The sequence below is a fragment of the Bos mutus genome, chromosome 12 (genome assembly GCF_027580195.1).
Source record: "Bos mutus isolate GX-2022 chromosome 12, NWIPB_WYAK_1.1, whole genome shotgun sequence".
NCBI lineage: Eukaryota > Metazoa > Chordata > Mammalia > Artiodactyla > Bovidae > Bos > Bos mutus.
Window position 1 is genome coordinate 70,539,396 of NC_091628.1, and position 21,087 is coordinate 70,560,482.

Consider the following 21,087-nt stretch of genomic DNA (forward strand, 5'->3'; position numbering starts at 1 on the left):
ACGCGGCCCCCCTCCCCTGCTCACGACCTGCACTCGCCCACACGTGACCCGCCTCACCCACACATGGCCCCCCCTCCCCTGCTCACGACCTGCTCACCCACACGTGACCCGCCTCCCCTGCTCACGACCTGCACTCGCCCACACGTGACCCACCTCACCCACACGTGACCCGCCTCACCCACACATGGCCCCCCTCACCCACACGTGGCCCCCTCACCCACACGTGGCCCGCTTCCCCTGCTCACAACCTGCACTCGCCCACACGTGACCCGCCTCACCCACACATGGCCCCCCTCACCCACACGTGGCCCGCTTCTCCTGCAAATGACCTGCACTCGCCCACACGTGACCCACCTCACCCACACGTGGCCCCCTCACCCACACGTGGCCCGCCTCCTCTGCTCACGACCTGCACTCGCCCACGTGACCTGCCTCACCCACACGTGGTCCCTCTCACCCACACGTGGCCCGCCTCCCCTGCACATGACCTGCACTCACCCACACATGACCCGTCTTCACCCACACATGGCCCGCCTTTGCCCACTCATGACTGTCCCTCACCCACACGTGGCCCGCCTCACCCACACGTGGCCCTTCCTCACCCACACGTGGCCCATCCTCGCCCACTCATGACTGTCCCTCACCCACACGCACCTGTCCTCACTCACATGTGGCCCATCTTCACCCACTCGTGACTGTCCCTCGCCCACTCATGGCCCTGACGCTGCCCCAACCTCTGCCGCATCCCTCAGCACGTAAGTCCGTCACAGTGGGGATGACTGTGTGGGCCACGTGTGGGTAAGGCAGGATAAGCTGCCACACTCTGGGGCACAGGACTGCTCGAGTCCACACCTTGTACTGAACCTTTGCTCGTGACTTCAGACAACCTGAATAAAGCATTGACCTTGCCCATCTTACCATCTTACTCTTTTTCTGAAAGTCAAAGCCTTAAACTCTGTTTCAGCTCCTGGGATCCAGGAAGAAGGTAAGGAAGGGCTGGCCTGGTCATCTTACTATGGGCCCATCACCTGCGAGGGCATCACCCCCGTCCTTCCGCCCTGGCTTCCCCGTGCTTTTGACCTTTGGGGATGTGTCTGCAAAGGTCACGTTTCACAAGGATTCACACGTGAAAGGTGGTGGTAATGTTCACACACGCTAGGTTCTGTCTGTCCAGTCCAGTTGCTCAGGCGTGTCCGACTCTGCGACCCCACGGACTGCAGCCCACCAGGCTCCTCTGTCCATGGGATTCTCCAGGCAAGAGTACTGGAGTGGGGTGCCGTTTCACCCTCCAGGGGATCTTCCTGACCCAGGGACAGAATCCACGTCTCCTGCACTGAAGGCAGATTCTTTACCACTGGGCCACCTGGGAAGCCCAAGGTGATGAGTACAGTTCTTCCAAAACCAGACAAGGGACAGACGTTCTCCCCACCACCAGCCAGAGGGGACGCACCACTTCGGCTGCGTCCTCGGGACCACCGTCCTCACCCACCCCCGGGGCAGTGCAGGAGAGGCTGGGGCCGTGGCAGGTCCTGTATCTGCCGCAGGGCCCGCACCCGCTCCTCCCTGCAGAAAAGGTGGGGGTAGACGAGCTCCAGAGAGCATCCCGAATCACAGGGACACGCGGCTCGTTTGAAATGCCCATGCGCACTTTATTAATAAAAACCAGCAGTGCCGAGTTAAACAAGTCAAACAATTAAAGTCTCTTTATTCCACAAAATATTACAGAAAAGCTTATTTGTGTTCCAATAAAAAGACTATTATTTTAGAACAGGCAGCTAACAGCAACTGTGCAGTTAATGGTTCTGGTGAATACATTTTAAAAGAGACTACTGCCTGCCCTGAAATTCTTTTTTCTTTTTATAAAAAAAGAACTATTAAAAATGATTGACAAATTTTGAGTTAAAAAACTGTTAAAACATTCTCTATATTTAATTTCAACTTTATAATAGATTACAGGAAGATGCTTATGAAACAAATACAACATTTGTTTCAGTACATGTCTTTAAATGATAGACTTATAAGTATGTAAACAACTATATAATAAAAAGTTTCCAAACGCTGCCTGTAAGAATCAGGCAAATTTTACCATAAGCAGTAAACCCTTCCAAGCTTCAGTTTCCATCGCTGCACCAGCACGGCAGTAAACTTTCACCAAACAAAACGAAACGAAAAGGGACCTTGCGATCCATTTGCTGCAACACAGAGCAAACCAAAGTGTAAACCCGCTGGACTCACGCAGTCAGTATAACTTAAGGGAAACAAAGTCAGAACGAAACGTCGAGAAGCAGAGCTGGGCGCTGCCGGGCCCGCAGTGCCCCCGAGCGCTGTGCTGGGCTCGCCGGGCGGCACGGAGGTGGCACAACTTCTCCAGCAAACTCAGCAAACTCAGGCGGCGAAATGAACCCCGAACTTAAAAAACAGCAAACGAAAACACAAAATCCGAAAGAGTAGAGGTCGTGCGTCGGTGTCAAACACAGGCGGCTCGTCGGGACCCCCGGGGCATGGCGAGTGGCTCGTCAGAAGCGCCCTGAGCCCGAAGGTCGGTGAGCTCTTCCGGGAGGAGGGCGCGGACGGACGTCTCACCCCGCGCGCTCCTGGCCGCGGGCGGCGGCTCAGTCCTCCTCCTCATTCTCGTTGAAGTCCTCGTCGTCTTCGTCGTCCTCACCGACGCACGACACTGGCGTCTCCACCCGGGACCCGCTGTACTGCGACCCGCTAGAGCTCGTGGCCAGTGCCCCGTCCGCGCCGTTGGCCAGGTCGCTGCAAGGACAGGGGCGTCAGGGGCCGCACGCCCGGCGGCACGGAACCCGCCTCTCCCAGGCTGAGCTCACCGTCACCCTCGCCCAGCACGACGGAGCGAGCGGCTCAGGCGGGCTCCTGTTTCTCACCGAGCCAGGAAGAGAAGCCCCAGCACACCAACCGAGACCCCGAGACCCTCCTCCAAAGCCCCCACTGTGCCCGTCGTGACCTCCAGGGGAGGAGAGGAGTGGGGCGTGTGACACACGTGTGTGCATTCATGGGTGTGCACACGGTTTTCCAACACTCAGAATGTTTTCGTTTTAAGAGAAAACCACACGCATGTCTTAATACCTTTTACTGGTGTTTACTGATGCTGCTCAGCACAACCTAGGCCGTATCACGCTAACAAAGTAACCCCATATCTGGGAAACCCCCATCTAGCGACCACGTCGGAAAGAGTGGAAAACAGGCTGAAGCTGTGGCTGCCTGCAGCCAGGAACCCCCTGAATGCACGACCAGAGAGGGCAGCTCAGTAAACCGGGGCCCCAGGGTCAGCTTTTCTTCCGAAATGGTACTGGCTTTCATCTTGTTAAAAACACAGACAAGAGCCCGAAAGTTCATTAATAGAAAGAATTTCTTAAAGAGCAAAGTGTAGAAATACCCGAATTCCACCTCTCAGAATAACCAGTGTTCAGACTTTACAGACCGGGCCATGCACAGTGGCAGATTCAGAATTTAAAACCAGCCAACCTCTGTCAAACGCAACCAGGTGCGGGCACTCCGCGAGGGGCCGGGCGCCGGGACCCTCACAGGGAGCCTGCCCTCCCTCGGGCGCACTGAGGCCGAGCCGGGGTCAGAGGCAGCCTTCGAGGCAGGTACACAGGGTTTACTAGCCAATCCGGTTTCGTTGGACCCACACGCGGCTGACTTCATGTGTGTGAGAAACGAGACGTTCTTTACCAGGACTGATATGAACATGTATGAGGCCACTCGCACGGAAATCACCTTACACTTATCTTTACGAACCAGGAGGAATGCCGAGGCCTGACCCAGCCCTGCTCCGGGGGCTTGTGAGGTCACGGCTCAAACACACTCTGGCTGAAATGATAGAAGTTCCTTCAACATGTGGAGGAATGCACACAACAGACGGAAAATAAGAAACAGCAACAACAATATCACACGTACATGGTGACTTCAAGAGTGTTGAAAAGAAAAGGGAAAAAAAAAAACAGATGGAGAAGCAGCCGGTCACTCAGGCTGCCGGCCACGCGGTTCAGGTGGTTTTGCTGCCACTGCGCTGAGTTACTTTAATAGAAAATAAAATCCATGTACCGCTACTGATCTTTGGGGGAAAATCTCACCAGGACAAACAGCTTCTCTGCTCAGAGCACGAGCTCCGGGCGACCCTGCGGCCCTGGGGTGTCTGCTGCGCAGGGAGCCCCGCTCGGAGCAGGACGGAGGCCGCTCACATGAGACCTGGGCCTCCCGCCGAGGAGGGTGGCCGCGTGGCTCCCGGGGGCGCAGTTACCTGGCAGACAGCCGCGTGCCGTTAGAGGTCGACACTGCCGACGCGACAAACACACCGCCGAGGGATCCCTGAGCCATCTCTGCAAAGAGGAAGAAAACGAGGCAAACGTCACGAAGCAGAGGCCACAGGACTCTGAGACAGGGCGGATGGCTCCGGGCCGGGCACCCCTTGGGAAGGTGGCGACGACGGCACTGTAGGGCCGGGAAGGGACACGGCCTCCAGGAGACGGACGGACGGGCCAAGAGGGGACGGCTCCCCTGCCCCTCCTGCCGGCGAGACCCCGCCCCGCCCCTCCTCCCGGTGGGACCCCGCCCCGCCCCTCCTCCCGAGCACGACCACAACGCCAAGAACAGGTGGGCAGCAGGGGTCAGTGGGGCAACCGCTGGCGTCAGGGGTCAGCAAGTAGGAGATGCTTCATGGACGTCCTGCAGGGCTCGGGAGCCCCAGGCCACCCAACGCGGGGCTCACCAGAGGGGGCACAGGGAGGCCTCTCCTCCCACCAGAGCGCCCCCACCCTGCGCCAGGACCCCCAGCTTGGCTGGAGGGGCAGCAGGACAGATTCCGGGACCCCTGATCAGCTGAGAACCCTACAGGCAGCACACCCACACCCCGAACCCCTCAGCCCCCGCCCCCCTTGCTTCTGCTGCCCCCGCAGGCGGGCGACCCCCCAGGCCGCTGACCTGTCACGTAAGGCTCCAGCGCCTTCGGCACCAAGCTCCTGGCCACCCTCAGGTCCTCGGGGGAGCAGCTCCCGGACTCCAGCCCGCAGGCCATGCCCATGCGCTTCAGCACCTCGATGTCGTCATGGATCTCAAACGTGTTGTCGAAATTGAACAGGTACTCAAACCTGGAGGCGATGGTCGCCGTCAGAAAAGCACCGTCTCCAGAACGGAGCCGATGCCTGGCTTGGGACCCCGAGCCCCCAAACTTTCCCCGGCATACGACCCACCCATGAGAGGCAGCGACGCCCCTGGGACGGGCCCCAGGTGCCGCCTGCCGTCCTGACAGCAGTCCTCACGGACCCTACCGCCTCCCTTCCAAGGGGCCGCACAGCCTGGGGGGGTGGGGCGGGGGCGGGGGAGGGGAACCCGCCAGTGGAGGAAACCCTGGGAGCCTCGCCTGGCGACCCCGCAGACACGCAGCGCTGCACAGAGCAGGCCCCTCCCCCCCTCGCCGGCAGGCCCCTCCCCCATGGCCTACTTGTCGTTGGAGATGCTGCAGTCGATGACCGTCTTCTTGCTGGTGTTCACGATGATGAAAGGCAGGTGGATGACAGAGTTGGGCGGGGGCGGCCGGCTGGCCTGCTGCTCCACCTGGCGGTTCCTCTGCACCAGGTTCTTGAAGGCGATTTGCTAAAAAAGACGCACAATTGGCACACACTGATACCCGCGGCCACCGAACAGCTAGCCCCGCCCTGGGCATATGCGACGGCCCTGCCCGGCCCCAGCCAACACCAAGAAGGCTGGTCCGCTGAGAGGTCAGAGTGGCTGCCCAGGGAGCCGCCAGCCAGGGAAAACACGCCCAGAACCAAATGGAGGCCACATCACAGGCTCGCGGCGCCCGCACCACCAGGTGGCCTCCCGGGCAGAAGCCCCTCACCTGCAGGATGAGCTCCTGAAGCTGTGACTGTTTCTGTTTTATTCTTTCCAGCCTTCTCTGTCTCTCCACCTTCAAAGACCAAACACCAAAACAAAACCATCACGGTTCGTTTCTGAAGCATATTTTAAAATCCAAGGCAACACATCGTCACCAAAGACACGAGCCCTGAGCCTGATGGAGGCCAGGGGTCCAGACGAGGCAGCTGCTGCCAGGCATGCGGGTGGCTCCTCTGTCTCAGGACTGCACCGCCTCCGCCCGGCTTCCCCTCTTCTGGGCGTGGATACAACGTTCTTTAAATGGCCAAGATGCGGAGTGTACCCGCCCCGGGCCATCAGCCTCCAGCCCCGGTCACCACCAGGGGCAGCACGGCCGTGCCCAGCACCCCCAGGCCCGCCCAGCACCCCAGGGCAGCCGGGCACCTCCAGGCTCTGGCACTCCTGGGCGGAGTTGGTGGGCAAGCCGATCCACTTGATCTCCTTCTTCTCCTTGGAGATGATGTTCATCGCCATGAGCACATTCAGCGCGTCGTACACACGCCTCCGGATGTTCTTCTGATCGTAGGCCTGGCAGAGACGCGGGGGGTTCCAGACGGCCCAGGACCACGTGCAGAGCAGCACATGAGCACCGGACCCTGGACACCCCCGAGGCCACACGCTACCCCCGACCCAGGGCGGCCCCCGCACGGCCCCACAGGAGCCAACAGATGCCACAGGGAGGCGACAGCTTCCCGGCACCAGTGGGTCAAGAAACGTCCTTCCCAAGGGTTCCGGGGCCTCCTCTGCACCCGTGGGAGGCGGCAGGGCGGCCTGCCCGGCGCACTCACCGACTCACTGGGCAGGATGTGGCTGTCGGCTGCGCTGAACTCAGCCACCAGCTCGTCGGCCACCTCGTTGTAGGACGTGGTCCCTTTGCGCTGCACCTTCTCGCACACCTTCATGGAGAAGTGCCGCAGCCCCTTCCCGTTCTTCTCTCCTTTCCGGTTGCGCTTCCTGTGGGGACAGCACGGAGCAGCCGCGGCCTCAGTTCACAGCGCAGGCCGGCCACACCCACGTCTGGGGGCCGGCTCCTGCCGCCAAGGGCCCCCATGGGCCATGCCCAACAGAGGAGGGGTGGGAGCCTGGCTCCGTCCCCCGTCCAGGGACCCCCCTCCTTGAAAGGGCGCAGGACAAACTTCCACATGGCCGCGCCCCACATGTCTCTTCAACTCTAGGGAAAAGCAGGGCAGGACCTGGGACACGTCGGACGGGTGTCCAGACGCTAAACGGTGCTTCTTAATAAAACGTCGTCGGACGTGAGGAGCTATGGAAGTTTTGCTGCAAATTTCGGAATTTGGGGCAAACGCAGCCCAGCTGAGATGAGGCCACACAGCAGCCAGGAGGGAGACCCAGCACCTGACCTTCTAAGTCGCCACCTGAGGGGAAGGGCCACCCAGGCTCCCCACTGAGGGGTTTTGGGGACTGACGGCTGTTGCTCTAGAACCAGTAGCTTTTTGTCTCTAAGGAGAGCCGCACAGCTGACCTCTGAGTAAAACTGTTTCACGCCACTTTGCTTTTGGAGGAAAGGATTAAGGCAACAGTGTGACCGTGGCAGGCGGCTGCACACAGCCACGTTTAGCAGCAGGGGGAGAGGCTGGAAGACCCACCCGTTTCCTGGGGTTCCACAAAAGGTACTTTCCAACGGACAGTGTGCTCAGAAGCTGGAGCACCCCACTCAGTGGCGCCACCCCTCCCCCCAGAACTCAGGGCGGCTGCCCGCGGCCTGGCCTTGCGAGGCCATTCGGGGCCACTGCCCACTCCTCCGGCGCGCCGGTGCCCACGCGCATGCAGAGGCTGGGTGGGGGGAGTTCTAGGCAAGTGCTCACCCGGCAGACCAAGGTGAGGGGTCTGAAGGCTGGTTCTGGGAGACAAAGTGAGTGTTAGGGGTGTGTGGGCTTCCCACCACGATAGTGTTTGGCGCTGCAGGTCTCTGAGGCGTACCAATTACCTACAGTCAAAAAAGACAATTCAGAACAGTCAGAATCTCCCACACACGACGCTGCCGCCTCATCTCCTCCTGCTACGTACAGCCGCCGCTGAGTGTCGTTAAGCAGAGGCTGGAGGAGGGTCCGAGAGCCCCGGAGCCCCGGCTGCCGTCGCACACCTGCTGCACACGGGCAGCTGGAAACGACCCCGAGACCCGCACACTCCACTTCACCGCCTTCCCCCGCGACCCGGACGGAGATGAGACTGCTTCACTGGGGCAGCAACGAGCCCCGAAGACGAAAAGGAAAAGAACCCAGGGCCAGTGGGGCTCACTGCGGTGACCCCAGCGCCCGCCCACCCACACAGGGAGCCCTGGGTACCCCGGCCAGCGCATGGTGGGGGCTGGGGGCAGTGCCACTGGGGTGGAGGCAGGCGCCCACTGCTCGGGCACAGACATCTGGCCCAGAAGCCCTGACCCGTGGCCCCATGTTCACGGGGCATGCACACACTGCCTCATCCAGCCAGGTAGGAGCTCAGCTTCCCAGAGACTCGTGCCTGAGCCGGGAAACCACTCAGAAGCAGCGCTTCCCGGGGACCGGCATGGGAGCCCCAGGCCCCCGGCGCTGGGGGTGGAGAGCGGGTACGTCTGTGCTATTTTAAGCTGGATGCTCCCACTAGTCCGCTGCTTAGCAGGATAAGGGCTACTGCCACAGCCCTGACACAGCTGACCTGGCACTTTGCAAATTATCCCTAAGCCCAGGTCACCTATGAATATCAACGATCCACAAACCACGGAAGGGAACAGCTCAGCTGAATTCGTCTCTTAACCCACGTTCCCAGTGACCAAAGCGCCACCAGTGTTTCACTCTCATTCAAGAGACACGAAGGCAAACGGCACGTGTTCTGGAAAGCGATCAAACGGCACGCGTGTCCCAGACCGGACCAGGGTGGAAGGCGAGAACCCCCAGAGCCGAGGCCTCGCGAGTGAGTGCGAGGGGGCCCCAGCTCACGGCTTATCTCCTCGCGAGCCGTCCCTCCAGCGCTCAGGAGAGTAGGCTCGGGACAGCAGGCCCACCTGCGGCCAGGCTGCTGCTGACCCCCCACCTCGGTCCCTGCCCCCCGATAGCGCCTGCTCCCCGCCCACCGGAGGACACCCCTCTCAGCCACAGCTGCTGTGCAGGGAGAGCAGGTGCCCACTGGCTGTCCGTCCCCAAGATGGCCTTCCTGGACCACACAGGACACGGGGGTGGGCAGGGCACCCCATGCCCGCAGGCGGTACTTCAGCCTCACAGAGGGCCCTGCAGGTGCTCAGTCCGCCCTCACACCCCGATTTCCATGGCTCTCCACCGACCGACCTCCTGTGAGAACCCCCAGCTCTCTGCGCTCAGCCTCTGTGTGCAGCTGGAGAGGCACCAGGGCGCGGGGAAGATCGCGCCGCCTGACTAGCTCGGCCTAAGCCAGCTCTAGGAAGCCGCAGGGGAGCGTCCGCTGGGGGGCTGAAGGTTGGGACACCGACAGAAATCTCCGTGTCACTCCTGCTCCCCACTATTTAAACTGGAAACATCAACAGAACTGTTGCTACGCTCACCGAGCCACTCTCGGCCGTGACTCTGCTATAACACAACACACAGTACCTATAAGATAAAATGATGTGAATTATAACTTCCGTCAGAAAGACATTTATTGAGTATCTGTGATGTTACAGAAGGCCCAGGCTCCATGTACTATGGACTTGGAGCGTTGTAGCAAAGCTGCTGAGCCAACATGGCCAGCGTCACAGTGGGGCTGAGCGTCAGGGCCGTCACACACCTGCCGGGGGCCAGGCTGCAGGCGCGGGTGGGCCACGAACGCCCCGCCCCTCACAGCCACAGGTCACATCAGGAAGAGGCCGCCGAGCCTGCGGGCAGGAGTTGGTGGGGGCTCCTGGGGGGCACTGGGCAAGGCCCCGGGAGTCTGACCCCTCCCATCAGCCAGGAAGGCCAGAAAAGCCACAACCCGCATCCGCAGAGCCCCAAACCCACGAGAGGTTGGCCCGGATGCCAGCCTCGAGTCCTGGGCAGGCAACAGGCCCTGGCCAAGGAGCAGCCGGCTCACCCGAGAGCTCGCACTGCCCAGCAGACCCCACGAAAGCAGAGGCAGGAGCGGCTGGGAAGCCGTGGGCAGGCAGCCCCGAGCCGGGGGGCGCCCGGCACTGGCCCTGCACCCGAGACCGTGGCCTCAGACAGCAAGCCTCCCGGCCTTACCACTTGCTGAGTGATGTTGACGTTGGACTGTCCAAAGGTCTTTGGCAGGAGCTGCTTCCCGAGAGAGTTCACTGTGGAGGGGTGGACGGCAACCAGGGACACCACTCCTGCAACCAAGAGGCGACGCTGCAGCGGCCCATGTCCGGGCTCGCGGCATCTGCACCAGCTGATCGCCGCTCGGGCGGCCCTCCTGCCCTGGACCACGTCAGACCCACGGGCGGCTGCGGGCACCTCAGCTGAGCCTGACTCCCAAACCTGGCGGCTGTGCCCACACCGCCCTCTCCTGACCACCGCACACCAGGCCCTCGCGTGCAGGGCTCAGGGCTCCGCTGCACCCTGGCTGCCCCCAACCTGCCCGAACCCCATGGGCTGCCTGCCCCCCGACAAAATGTTCTGGTGGGACCACGGGACCCAGCGCTCACAGCTCTGATTTTCAGAGAACCTCAGTTAGAACTGAGTGCGCCCAGACGCCTCCCCGTGTGTCTGCAGACAGGCGCAGACTCACAGGCTCCTCCTCCTGCAGCAGCAACACGTTTCTGCCCAGGAGGAGCGACCACAAGGACACTGCCCCCCACACTCGGACACCCGGACACACAGCCAAGGGACAGACACCTTCCCGCCCCGGGGACGCAGCGGTGGGCACGCATCCACCACTCACTTCAGACCACCGTGCACACGGGGCCCCTGCCACTCTCACATGCCAGGGGTCCCGGGGCTGCCCTGGGACGGGAGGAAAGTGCACCCAGTGCTGTGCTCACGTCCTCGCACGCTTCCACTTGCCCTGGCTCTCCACAAACAGCGAGGACTTACAAGCCAGGTAGATGCGGCCGCTGAGCCCGGACCCCTGGGACGTCAGGGACGCCAAGACACACGGCAAGGGGACGGGCCGAGCCGGGTGCCCTTACCTTTCCCAGGACTGAGGTTCTGGTCTATGAAGACCTTGAGTTCCCCGTTGGCTTCAATTAGACCGGCCTGCGGGGACAACAACACAGTGAGATGGCGTCGGGCCGAGCTGCCAGCCGGGCGCACGCGGGGTTACCCACCGTGATCGGCTGCGTCACCTGCAGGAAGATGACTGCTTCCGCCTTTTAAGCTCAGCCCTTGGGACAGTGCAGTATTGCCCTCATCACTGAACTGCATGTCCTTCCATCAGTCACATCTCAAGTCAGCGAGGGGGACCACGGGGGCACCACGGAGGGAGCAGACTGGTGCTCAGCCTGAGCACAGGGCTCCAGCTAGTTCAGGACGCCGGACACGCAGGCGCCCCTGACCCCGGGACGAACCACGCCCCCAGCCATGCCCGGCCACTGCCCCTCGGGGAGCCCTGGCTCAATCAGAGCGCTGGACACGCGGGTACTCCTGACCCCAGGATGGGCCACTCCCCCAGGCCGTGCCCGCCCACTGCCCCTCAGGGAGCCCCGGCTCGGTCAGAGCGCTGGACACGCGGGCATCCTGACCCCAGGACGGACCACGGCCCCCAGCGCAGCAGGCCTTGGGCCCTGGGCCCTCGAGGCCCTGCCCCACCACCCATGGCACGCCTATGTGGCAGCCAGGACTGGGGCGGGGGGCACAGAGGGAGACGGGGCGGGCTCCCTGCTTCACCCCCAGAGCTCCCGATTTAGACGGCTGGTTTAGCACAAGACATTTTCACTCAAACCCTGATCTTTCTGAAAAGCAAAGGAGACAACAGAGAGAGGAGACCCCTGCCAGGCCTTCAAGTCTAACCCCAGGAAGCACAGGGCTGGGCGGCGTGGGGCGGCACGGACCCCGCTGGGCCTCGGCCATGCTGCACCAGGACGGAGGGTCGGGGGGCGCGCAGACACCTGGAGGCCACCTGCTCGCAACGCCAGACGCCAGCTGTGAACTCAGGCGTGCTCTCCAGGGGTTAGCCTGAAATGACAGTGCACTTGCCCCTCGTGCTGAAGGATGACAAAGGCCACGTGAACGTCCTTAATTCCTGGGGTGCAAATCGAGAGGAAACCACTGCCTGATGGGGACATTCAACTCACAGAGAGACACATCCCGCCTCCAAACCAAAGATGCAAACTGAAACTGAAACCAGCTTGAAGCTTCACCCACCGAGCACTGCGACTTTGTGGGCTCTTAGGTTATCATCAAACTCGGCGCTGAAAACAGGGCGTTAAGATGGGTGGAAGCAGGTGTGACCGGCACGCCCGTCTGGGGAGGCCATCTGGGCACGTCTCAGATGCAGGGCTGTGCAGCTGCTCCACTGAGGACCCAGAGTGGGCTATCGTGCACTCGTGCCAACGTGAGAGACCCCTTGGCTCTGGCCCGGCCGCGAGGGACCCAGCGGAGGGCACATGGTGAGTTAACCCCCCTTTCAGGACTCTCACGAGACTGGCGCCTCGGGCCACCATGCAACAGCTTCACTTCTAACACCCACTCGTGCCGCCTGTACCTGTGACTGAAAGCCCAGGAAAACTGCAAACCACCTAAGAAGGTGGCCTTCAGGGTCTTCAGATGGCCTCCACCCTACAGAGATCAAAACTGGCATCGCGGGCCAGTCTACGCGACAAACGCACACGGGTGGACCCGCTCACCAAGAAGGGGCTTGTGCTCCACGCCAGGGGCCTGGGCTCACACACGTGTTCCAGTTTTGCAAGATGAGCTTAGGGAGAAGGTCTCATTTTTTATTATTTCCCGTCTTAGCTCACTTTTCCTAACCGACCACCTATGATTCCCCAACAGATCAAATAAACAAGCAGCTGCTAAAAATGAGGTAGAAGGAAAAAACAAGCGACTTTGGAGCAGCGGCAGCACAGGGCCGTGAAGCAGGCGGGGCGGCAGCTCGGGGCGCCCACACACGGGGAACACGCCTTCACCACGGATGACCACGTCCTCCCCAACAGGGACGACACAGGCTCCCAGCTACCGCTCTCAGACGGGCCAGCAGCCCACTCTGCTCTCTCACTTGCCTGGGTTTTCTATTCAAGTACAACTCACGCCACATTTACAGCCACAAGAAACGCTCCTTGAACTGTTTAAGTAGCTCACATTCGCTCCTCGTGGAAGGTTTGCTACGTGGGAAACCCAAAGTCGGACACGGAAAAGCTGCTGGGGTGACACCGTCAACCAACACAGGGAAGTCCCCGCTGAGGAGGCACGCACCGCCAGGACGCTCCGAGAGGGGCCAGCACGCCTGCACCTGTCAGCGGGGCGGGTGACGCCGTCAACTAACATAGGGAAGTCCCCGCTGAGGGGGGCACGCACCGCCAGGACGCTCCGAGAGGGGCCAGCACGCCCGCACCCGTCAGCGGGGCGGGGAGGCCCAGGAGGCCAGGCCCGAGGGGCTGGCTCAACTGTCAGCGGGGCGGGGAGGCCCAGGAGGCCAGGCCCGAGGGGTTGGCTCTCCTGTCTCTGGGGCAGGGAGGCCCAGGAGGCCAGGCCCGAGGGGTTGGCTCAACTGTCAGTGGGGCAGGGAAGCCCAGGAGGCCTGCCTGAGGGGCCAGCAGGCCCTCACCTGTCTCTGGGGCAGGGAGGCCCAGGAGGCCGGCCTGAGGGGTCAGCAGGCCCTCTCCTGTCTCCGGGGTGGGGAGGCCCAGCAGGCCGGCCTGAGGGGCTGGCTCTCCTGTCTCCTGCCGTCTCTGGCCTGCAGGCAGAGGCCCCTTGAGGTCTCTCCAGCGCTGCTCCCCAGCCCCAGCCCAGGCCCCCGGCAGCACGCACCTGGTGGACAGGACCTGGGACACGAGTGTTGGAGGCACTGTGTTTGCGAGCCCAGCAGATGGATGGGGTTTGCTGTGTCAAACCAGAATCCCCTTTATAACTGGATTCTGGGAAAACAGGAGTCCGACAGACAAAGTCCTGAGGCAAACGACAGAGGCTGAGAGAAAGAAGACCAGCTTCGAATTGAACCCTCAGAGCCACACATGTCGCGTCAGCTCAGAGCCTAGACGGGCCACGGCCAGGGCGCCCCAGCAGTCCGCCCCCGCCAGGCCCTCGGTGCTGACCGACGCTGGCGGCAGGCGGCCGTCTGACGGAGGGGCCCGGGGAAGTCCCACCTCTACCTGGGCCAAGGCAGCACCACCCCCAGAGGCCCGGCCCTCAAGCAGGGAGCGACCCCAGGGCTGTGCCCCCAGCCCAGCCTCGCCTAACAAACACACGAAACCGCAGAAAGAGGAGCCAGGCCTGGCATCTGAGCAAGAGCCGTCCGCTCGTTCCATGCTGGAGAAAAGCGAGACTCGTTCAACAGCAGAGAGAACAGCTTTGACAAGGTGACTGTGTGCGGGGATCAGCCCCGGGGTCACACTGTGCCAGGCGGGGTCCCCCGAGCCCTGGGGACGCCCCCAGCCCAGGGCCGGGGCCGGGCGGCGCCCGACGGTCAGGACGCGGGCAGCACCGGTGTGTCACCGGGCGCTCGGGGCCGGCTCGTCACCAAGCCACGACCTTCTACTGTCCACACCATCTCAGGTTTTCTCCAATTTCATCTCGTGTGGAAAAGTTAACTCAAACACCAAAACCTGTCTTAAGACCAAGCACGGCGGTGCTGCCTCGGTGCTCAGCGGAGCGGGCTGGGTGTTCTCACTCAGGCCTCGGGTGGGAAGGAAAGGGCCGCCCAGCACCTGGGCAGCTCAGCCCGGCGAGGCCTGGGGACCAAGCAGGTGCCCGCCGCCCTGGCCGCTGGAAAGCGGCACGCATAGGACGTGTGTTTTAGACAAGCTTGCTAAACCAGACCTGGGAGCTCAGGCTCCGCAGTTTCTTTGGGTTTCCTGCCCTCGACAGCACGATCCAGGGACGTTACCATAAACCCAGAACACCACGTGCAACCACAGAGCAGCTACGACCACGACTCACAGGCAGCTCAGGGCTGAGCCGGGCTCTCCCGCCAGCACAAGGCCACCCTGGCTCCCACAGCCGAGGGAGAGGGAGGCACGCGAGAGTCCTGGAGCATCTGTGTAAAAGCAGGCCTGTGACTCCACACAGCGACCGCCCCTGCTCATTACAGACCTGTGTGACACTGGACGAGGATGAGGACGGGTCCTCCCGGGGGGACGGCGGCCCTGCACCCTCCTCCCCTGAAAGTTGAGGGCTGTCATGGGCTCTTCGATGGCCCTCTGGCCAATTCCAGAACAGCTAGAGCCACACCGCAGGCTCTCTATAACCACAGTCTTCCAGAGGCCAAGGACTCCCAGTCGCTCCTGGGCCACAGACTGGAGGGGGGGACAGCCCAGGCAGGGGCACGTGGGCACCACACGCTCAGCACACACACACGTGCACATGTGTGTACACACACACACCCAGCACACATGCACACATGTGAACACACATGCTCGGCACACATATACACACTCATGTGTGCACACAATAATCACACACACATCCAGCACACGTGCACACATACCAAACATGTTAAGGTACTCACATGCTTGGCACACACATGTGCACATGCACACACACCCAGTGGGCACGTAAGTACACACACTTTTAACACACATGTATACACATCCCACACACATGTGTACACACAGCACACACCCAGCACACACACGTGACACACATGCTTGGCACACACATTTACACACATGCTCAGCACGCATGCACACACCCAGCATGCACACACATTGTTCACACACGCTCAGCACACACACTGTACACATGCTCAGCAGACATGTGCACACGTAACACTCGGCACACACATGCACACATCACACATGCACCCCTGTGACACACAGACGTGCACACATGCTCACACGCTCACATGTACACATGCTCAGCACACACGTGTACACACTCACACACCTGCACACACTCAGTACACATCAGACCCCGTCCCCCTGTACGTCACACAACTGCAGCGTTCAGTGCAAGATGTTTCTGATGGTGACAGTTGCCACTGTCATATGGAAACCCGTGCCTACATTTCCGCCCAGGAGCGTCCCGCACGCTGAAAACCCCCCAATCAGGATCTTCTCACCAGACCCAAGGCACAAAATAAAACCCGCAGACACCCAGTTCCGTAAATCAAAAACCAATGAACCACGTGTTCACTCACCAGGGCAACAGGTTCCCATGGGGGAGGGAACAGGCACCCCTGGACGGCGCCCCCAATGCCACAGTCTCCCCACCGCAGGCCTCACTGACCTGGGGGTCTCACTGCAAGATTCCTGGAACTACCCCACGTGCACACGAAAGACAGCCCCCAAGCTCTAAGGCGAGTCCCACAAACCAGGGCCGAGGGCCCGGGGGCAATGACGGGCCGGTGAGTGAAGGACGGCGCTAAGACCCACTTTTCAAAGGAAACATGCAGCGAACCCCGAGGCGTCAGGCTTTGTCCCCTACCACAGGAAGGTTAAACTCAGGGATAACAGTGTCCCGTCTGCGTGTCTCGGTAAACAACAGAGACTCACACCTCTCTGAGCGCTAGAAACAGCAGCCCCAGGACAGGCTCAAGCCTTGAGCTCAGAGCTCAAGCACGGCCCCCACCTCACCCTCCAGGTTCAGGGGAATAGCACGCTTCTTCCTTGACTCGGGCCCACCCTGCCCGCCACCACTCCTGCAGGCCCCACAGCCCCAGCGAGGCTGACGGAGCACAGGGCCCGCGGTTCGGAGGTGCAGGGTTCTGAGCCCGATGCCTGGAACAGGGCGGGGAGCATCTCCAGCTCGCTGGGGAGACCTGCCCGCCCAGTGGGGAGGCCCAACGCCACCCCTCCCCAGCCCCTCAACCTCCTCCACTGGGACCCCCAGCATCAACTCCAGCCCCCCCAGGCCCCAACAGCCCCCACGGCGCCCCCAGAGTTCTGCCCCCATGCCCTGGCATCCCAGCCCACCCACTTCACCTTGAGGGGCTTCGACTTACATCTGAGACCACAGTGAGGCCCTGTGACCTAAGTCAACACTGGCTGCAGAGTCATCTTCCCAGACTCAAACGTCACACGCGCCTTAGACACAGTCAGCAGGAGAGGGGCCAAGCCTCCATCTGCCGACAACCAGCCCGGCTGAGACCTGGCTCCAGCACACCGGACAGCTCAGCTCAGCACAGGCACAGCCACCTCACCTGCGCCCCACTCTCAGCCCGGCATCATCTACTCCACAGGCACCTCCCTACCCCACGGCAGATGGGCCGTGTCACTCCATCCACCACCGGGCTGCGCTCCGTGAGGCTGCATCTCCAGGAGGGACGGAGGACAAGGTCGCTGGGCAGCGCTTCTCCTGCAGCCGAGCGGGGCGACAACCATCTGCCCTGATACCCTCCAGGTGCCTCGGAGGAGTCAGAACCCTCGGGGGTTCACATAGCAAGGCAGGCAAGCCAGGCCCCCGCCCGGCCTTCATCCTGGGGCAAACAGAGCAGAGGACCGCGTGGAACCGTGGACTCTTAGAGATGATAAGTCACCCCCACGGCACACGCAGGTCACGACATTCACTACAGACACACCACCTGGGATGCGGGGCTCACCCCCACGAAAGGGCTCTGAGTGTGCTATTCTGGTCCCACAGATACGGATACACTGTGCCTCGGGCTGTATTTCCAACTCCGTGCAACTGATGAGTAAATAAGTAAACAGCCTCTCTTCCCTGACATTCACAGAACAGCAAGTTCTGAGAAACACCGACAGAGCTGGGGTTTCAGGGAATTTAACTGATGCTACCAAGGGTAGGACGGAGCGCCACGACCCATGAAGTCAGCTCCGCGTGGAGGCCTAAAAGCCTGTTTCTTGCAAAATGCGAAAAAGTTTACTCACGATATTCTATGGGTTCATGACAAATGTAAACAAAGCAGATTGTTCACATTTGTTTATCACCACATTTCATTTTTTTCTGAGAAAAACAGTTGCCAAGCCCAGTGCTGAGCGTTTTCACGGCTGGAAGCTGAACTAATTCCCAGCAGGCACACAGAGCAGGTGCTCAGGGAGGCTCCGCCAGCCCAGTGCCTCCGCAGGCGGGGTCCTCCCACAAAGCCCCGACCGATTCACAAGCAACCAGCCTCCAAGAGACCAAGGAACGCGGCGGTGAGCAGCCTCGAGACGCAGCTTGCCGCAGCTCAGGCCTGCATGGCCCAGGCGGAGGCCAGCATCGCTCAGGCCGCGTGCAGCACCACCGGCTGTCCCCACCTCCTCACCTTTACTTTGTCTCTTTGCTTGAAAGGTCTGAACACCAACACGCCCGCAGTTTATGGGTGGTCATTCTGAAACAAGGTGGGGAGTGACCGAGAACGCAGTGCTAGGCAGACATCAGTCCAGCACAGAGCAGACACACGTACTCACATCTTTTGCCATGTTACCAGATCCGTGAAATCGATGCTAGTAATGGTCACCCTCCAGAAAAGAAAAATGGTTTTCCTGGTAAAAAGGAGGAGAGAGGAGGGATGAGCCAGGCTGAAATGAGAAGTTGACACCACCACCATCCCCTCAGCATCACCACCCATCTAAGCGGCAGGAGTCCCTTCCTCTCCAAGCCCACACTCCGTCCCGGGGGTGCGGCCCAGAAACGCCCCCCACCCAGGGACTTTAAAGTCATCTCAGGCAGGGAAGCGTCCACGACCCAGCTGCCCGCCGGCCTCCCCGAGGCGCACAAAGACCCGGCGTGGATCAGCCTGGCACCGCGGCCCGAGCCCCCACCCGGAGCGGCCCCGCGCGCACGCGCTACCCGTAGACGCCCCCGGCCCACCCGCGACCACCGGCCAACCGGTAACTCTGACAGGTGGGCTTCCGGGGCCCCGGCCTCCGGCCTGTCACTAGGCCGCGGCCGCCTCCCGCGAGCGCGCCCCGCGCGCCGGAACCGGCAGTCGGCGGGCAGGTGGGGCCCGCGCCCCGGACCTCGGACCCCGGCCCCGCGCGCCCGGGCCCGCCCCGCCCCGCCCCGACCCTGCCGGGCGCGGATGCGCGCGCCGCTCCGCCCGGAGGCTGCCCGCAGGCCCCGCCCGGGCCCCCGGCCCGCGCCCCCTCCGGGGGTCACCTGGGCGCCCAGGCGGCGGCCCCGGCGCGCGGGGACCAGGGCGGCGCACGCGGCGCGGGGCGGGGCGGCGGGTCCGGGCGCCCGGCGCGCGCCCTGGGGACCCCGGCCCGCCGCACCTGGCGGGCGGGCGGCGCGGGCAGCGGGCGCGCACCCGCGGGCGGCGGGCGGGGGGCGGCGGTCCCGGCGGCGCTCGGCCGGGGTCCCTGCCCTGCCGAGGCGCCGGGCGCGGGGCTCACCCTGCGAGCGTCGGGCGGCGTGACGTGCGCGGCGCGGTGACGTGGGCGGCGGCCCGACTCCCGCAGCGCGCCTGCGCGCCTTTTCGCGCCTTCGGCTCCCTCCTCCTCCTCCTTCCTCCCCCTCCCCCTCCCCCTCCCCCTACCCCCAACTCTCCTCCCGCCGGGCGGCCCGCGCTCGGAGAAGATGAGCTGCTCGGGCGCGTGCCCGCATGTGTGCACGCGTGCACGCGTGTGTGCGCGCGCCGGCTGGGGATGGAGAGGAGGGCCTGGTCCAGGACTCCGCGGTGCGCGTGCAGGGGAGCTGAGTCAGGGATGTGAGCACATGTGCGCACACGCGGGACAGGCATGGGTGCGCGCGTGCGTGTGTGTGCACCCTGGGGATAGGAAGTGGGACGTGTGCACCTGTGCGCACACAGGGACAGAGGCCTGGTGTGTGTGGATGTGCATGCACCTGGGGGTCACGGGCTGAGGGGGGTGGTGTATGCATTTCGTAGGCACTTGGGAAACAGTGGAAGGTGTGCAGATGAGTGTGTACACACACGGGGGCCAGGGATGGGGGTACACTGGAATGTGTGCACAGCCAGGAGTAGGGGATAGATGCAAGAGTGTGCACACAGAGGCCAGGAGTCAAGTGTGTTGTGGGTATGTGTGTGTGTGTGCATGCATGTGCAGATGTGGGGACTTGGAGGAGCGGGGTCGAGTAGCACACAGTGTGTGTACTCTCGGAGGAGAAAGGCAGGCTGGGATTGTGCCCGTAGGCGTGTTTGAGTGGGTGCATATGTGTGTGCACAGGAAGGAGAGGAGGTCGGGTGTGTGCTCCTGCGGATGCTCGGAGGAGACATGTGTGCACGCGCAGCGCCCTGTCCGCCAGGTGCTCACCTGTTCCTGCCCAGCCCAAGGTCTCCATGCCCACGCCCGGCCTCTGCCCAGGTTCTGAGTCTTCTGGACGGAAGGGTGCGGGCCTGTTCCTCATCGCCAGGTGGCCTGGGCAGAGTGGAGTCTGAGCCCTGGAGACTTGACCCGCGCTGGTTCACCATCAGCAGGGCCAGGGCAGGCGGGGCGTGCGGGCCGAGTCCAGAGTTCATGGGGCACAGAGGACTTGAGCGTGGATGCACCCTCAGGTGCTATCGCCTTACACGCCGCCTGGGACGGTTTCACAGTTTAACCACTTTCAACCTGCTTCTCTAGCAAGCCACTCCAGTCTTGAACTGTTAACCCTTAATTAGCATTGGTTTCTTGAAAAGCAGGAATCTTCCCATTCTTTCTACTGATCAGTACACTGCTCTTAGAGTAACAGGGATGATGAAAACAGGGTGGGAGGGGTGGGAAATAAAAGGCTTCGGAGGGACCGTTCTCTGTCCCTGCAGGCTGGACACCTCCGCTTCCCTGTGGAGAAACATGCATAGCTCCCCACTGGGAGGGCCGTGGTGCCTGGACCTCCCGCCTGTTCTTTCTCAGAAAGTCTGCGTTCCTCGCCCCGCCGCTTTTTCCCAGAAACTCCGTCTTTCTCACAGTGTTGGAGTCTTCACCCCCACGTAGCAGCCAGAAGCCGCTCCCTGGGGCTCAGGTGCACAGACGGACAAGCCTCTGGGTGAGGGCTGGGTGCTCGGAGAGAGGAGAAACACAGGATCAGAGTCCGAACCCAAGTCCTCTCCCCACAGAGTCCAGTCTTTGACCAGTATTTACAGGGGATAACCAGCTCTCATATTCAAAATCATTTCTGCACAGAAATCACTCGTGAAACACTCTGAGCTCGCAAGCGCTGCCGCAGCATTGAAACAAACCTCTGGTTTGCTCAGAACCTCTGCCTCTATAGTCAGTTACCCTACAGCACGCCTGTGCCTGTGTTGAGAAGTGACAACATAATTTTG

General features: G+C 61.9%; 1 protein-coding gene across 5 annotated transcripts; it reads right to left on the reverse strand.

The window, feature by feature from the left end:
- Positions 1–1,678: 1,678 nt before the first annotated feature.
- TFDP1 (transcription factor Dp-1) lies at positions 1,679–19,280 on the reverse strand. Of its 5 annotated transcripts, none has more exons than XM_070380685.1 (12): positions 19,217–19,280; positions 18,290–18,364; positions 10,976–11,042; positions 10,071–10,177; positions 7,728–7,849; positions 6,690–6,855; positions 6,286–6,429; positions 5,867–5,935; positions 5,468–5,619; positions 4,948–5,114; positions 4,268–4,346; positions 1,679–2,760 (listed from the first exon to the last, which is right to left on the reverse strand). In XM_070380685.1, the coding sequence occupies exons 2-12, from the start codon at positions 18,299–18,301 to the stop codon at positions 2,613–2,615; spliced, it is 1,233 nt and encodes a 410-aa protein (XP_070236786.1). In that variant the 5' UTR covers positions 18,302–18,364; positions 19,217–19,280; the 3' UTR covers positions 1,679–2,612. The 5 variants fall into 5 exon arrangements, with proteins under 5 accessions (XP_070236786.1, XP_070236785.1, XP_070236784.1 ...); XM_070380684.1 differs by having other exon boundaries at positions 19,097–19,228; XM_070380683.1 differs by lacking the exon at positions 19,217–19,280 and adding an exon at positions 18,981–19,210.
- Positions 19,281–21,087: the final 1,807 nt, after the last annotated feature.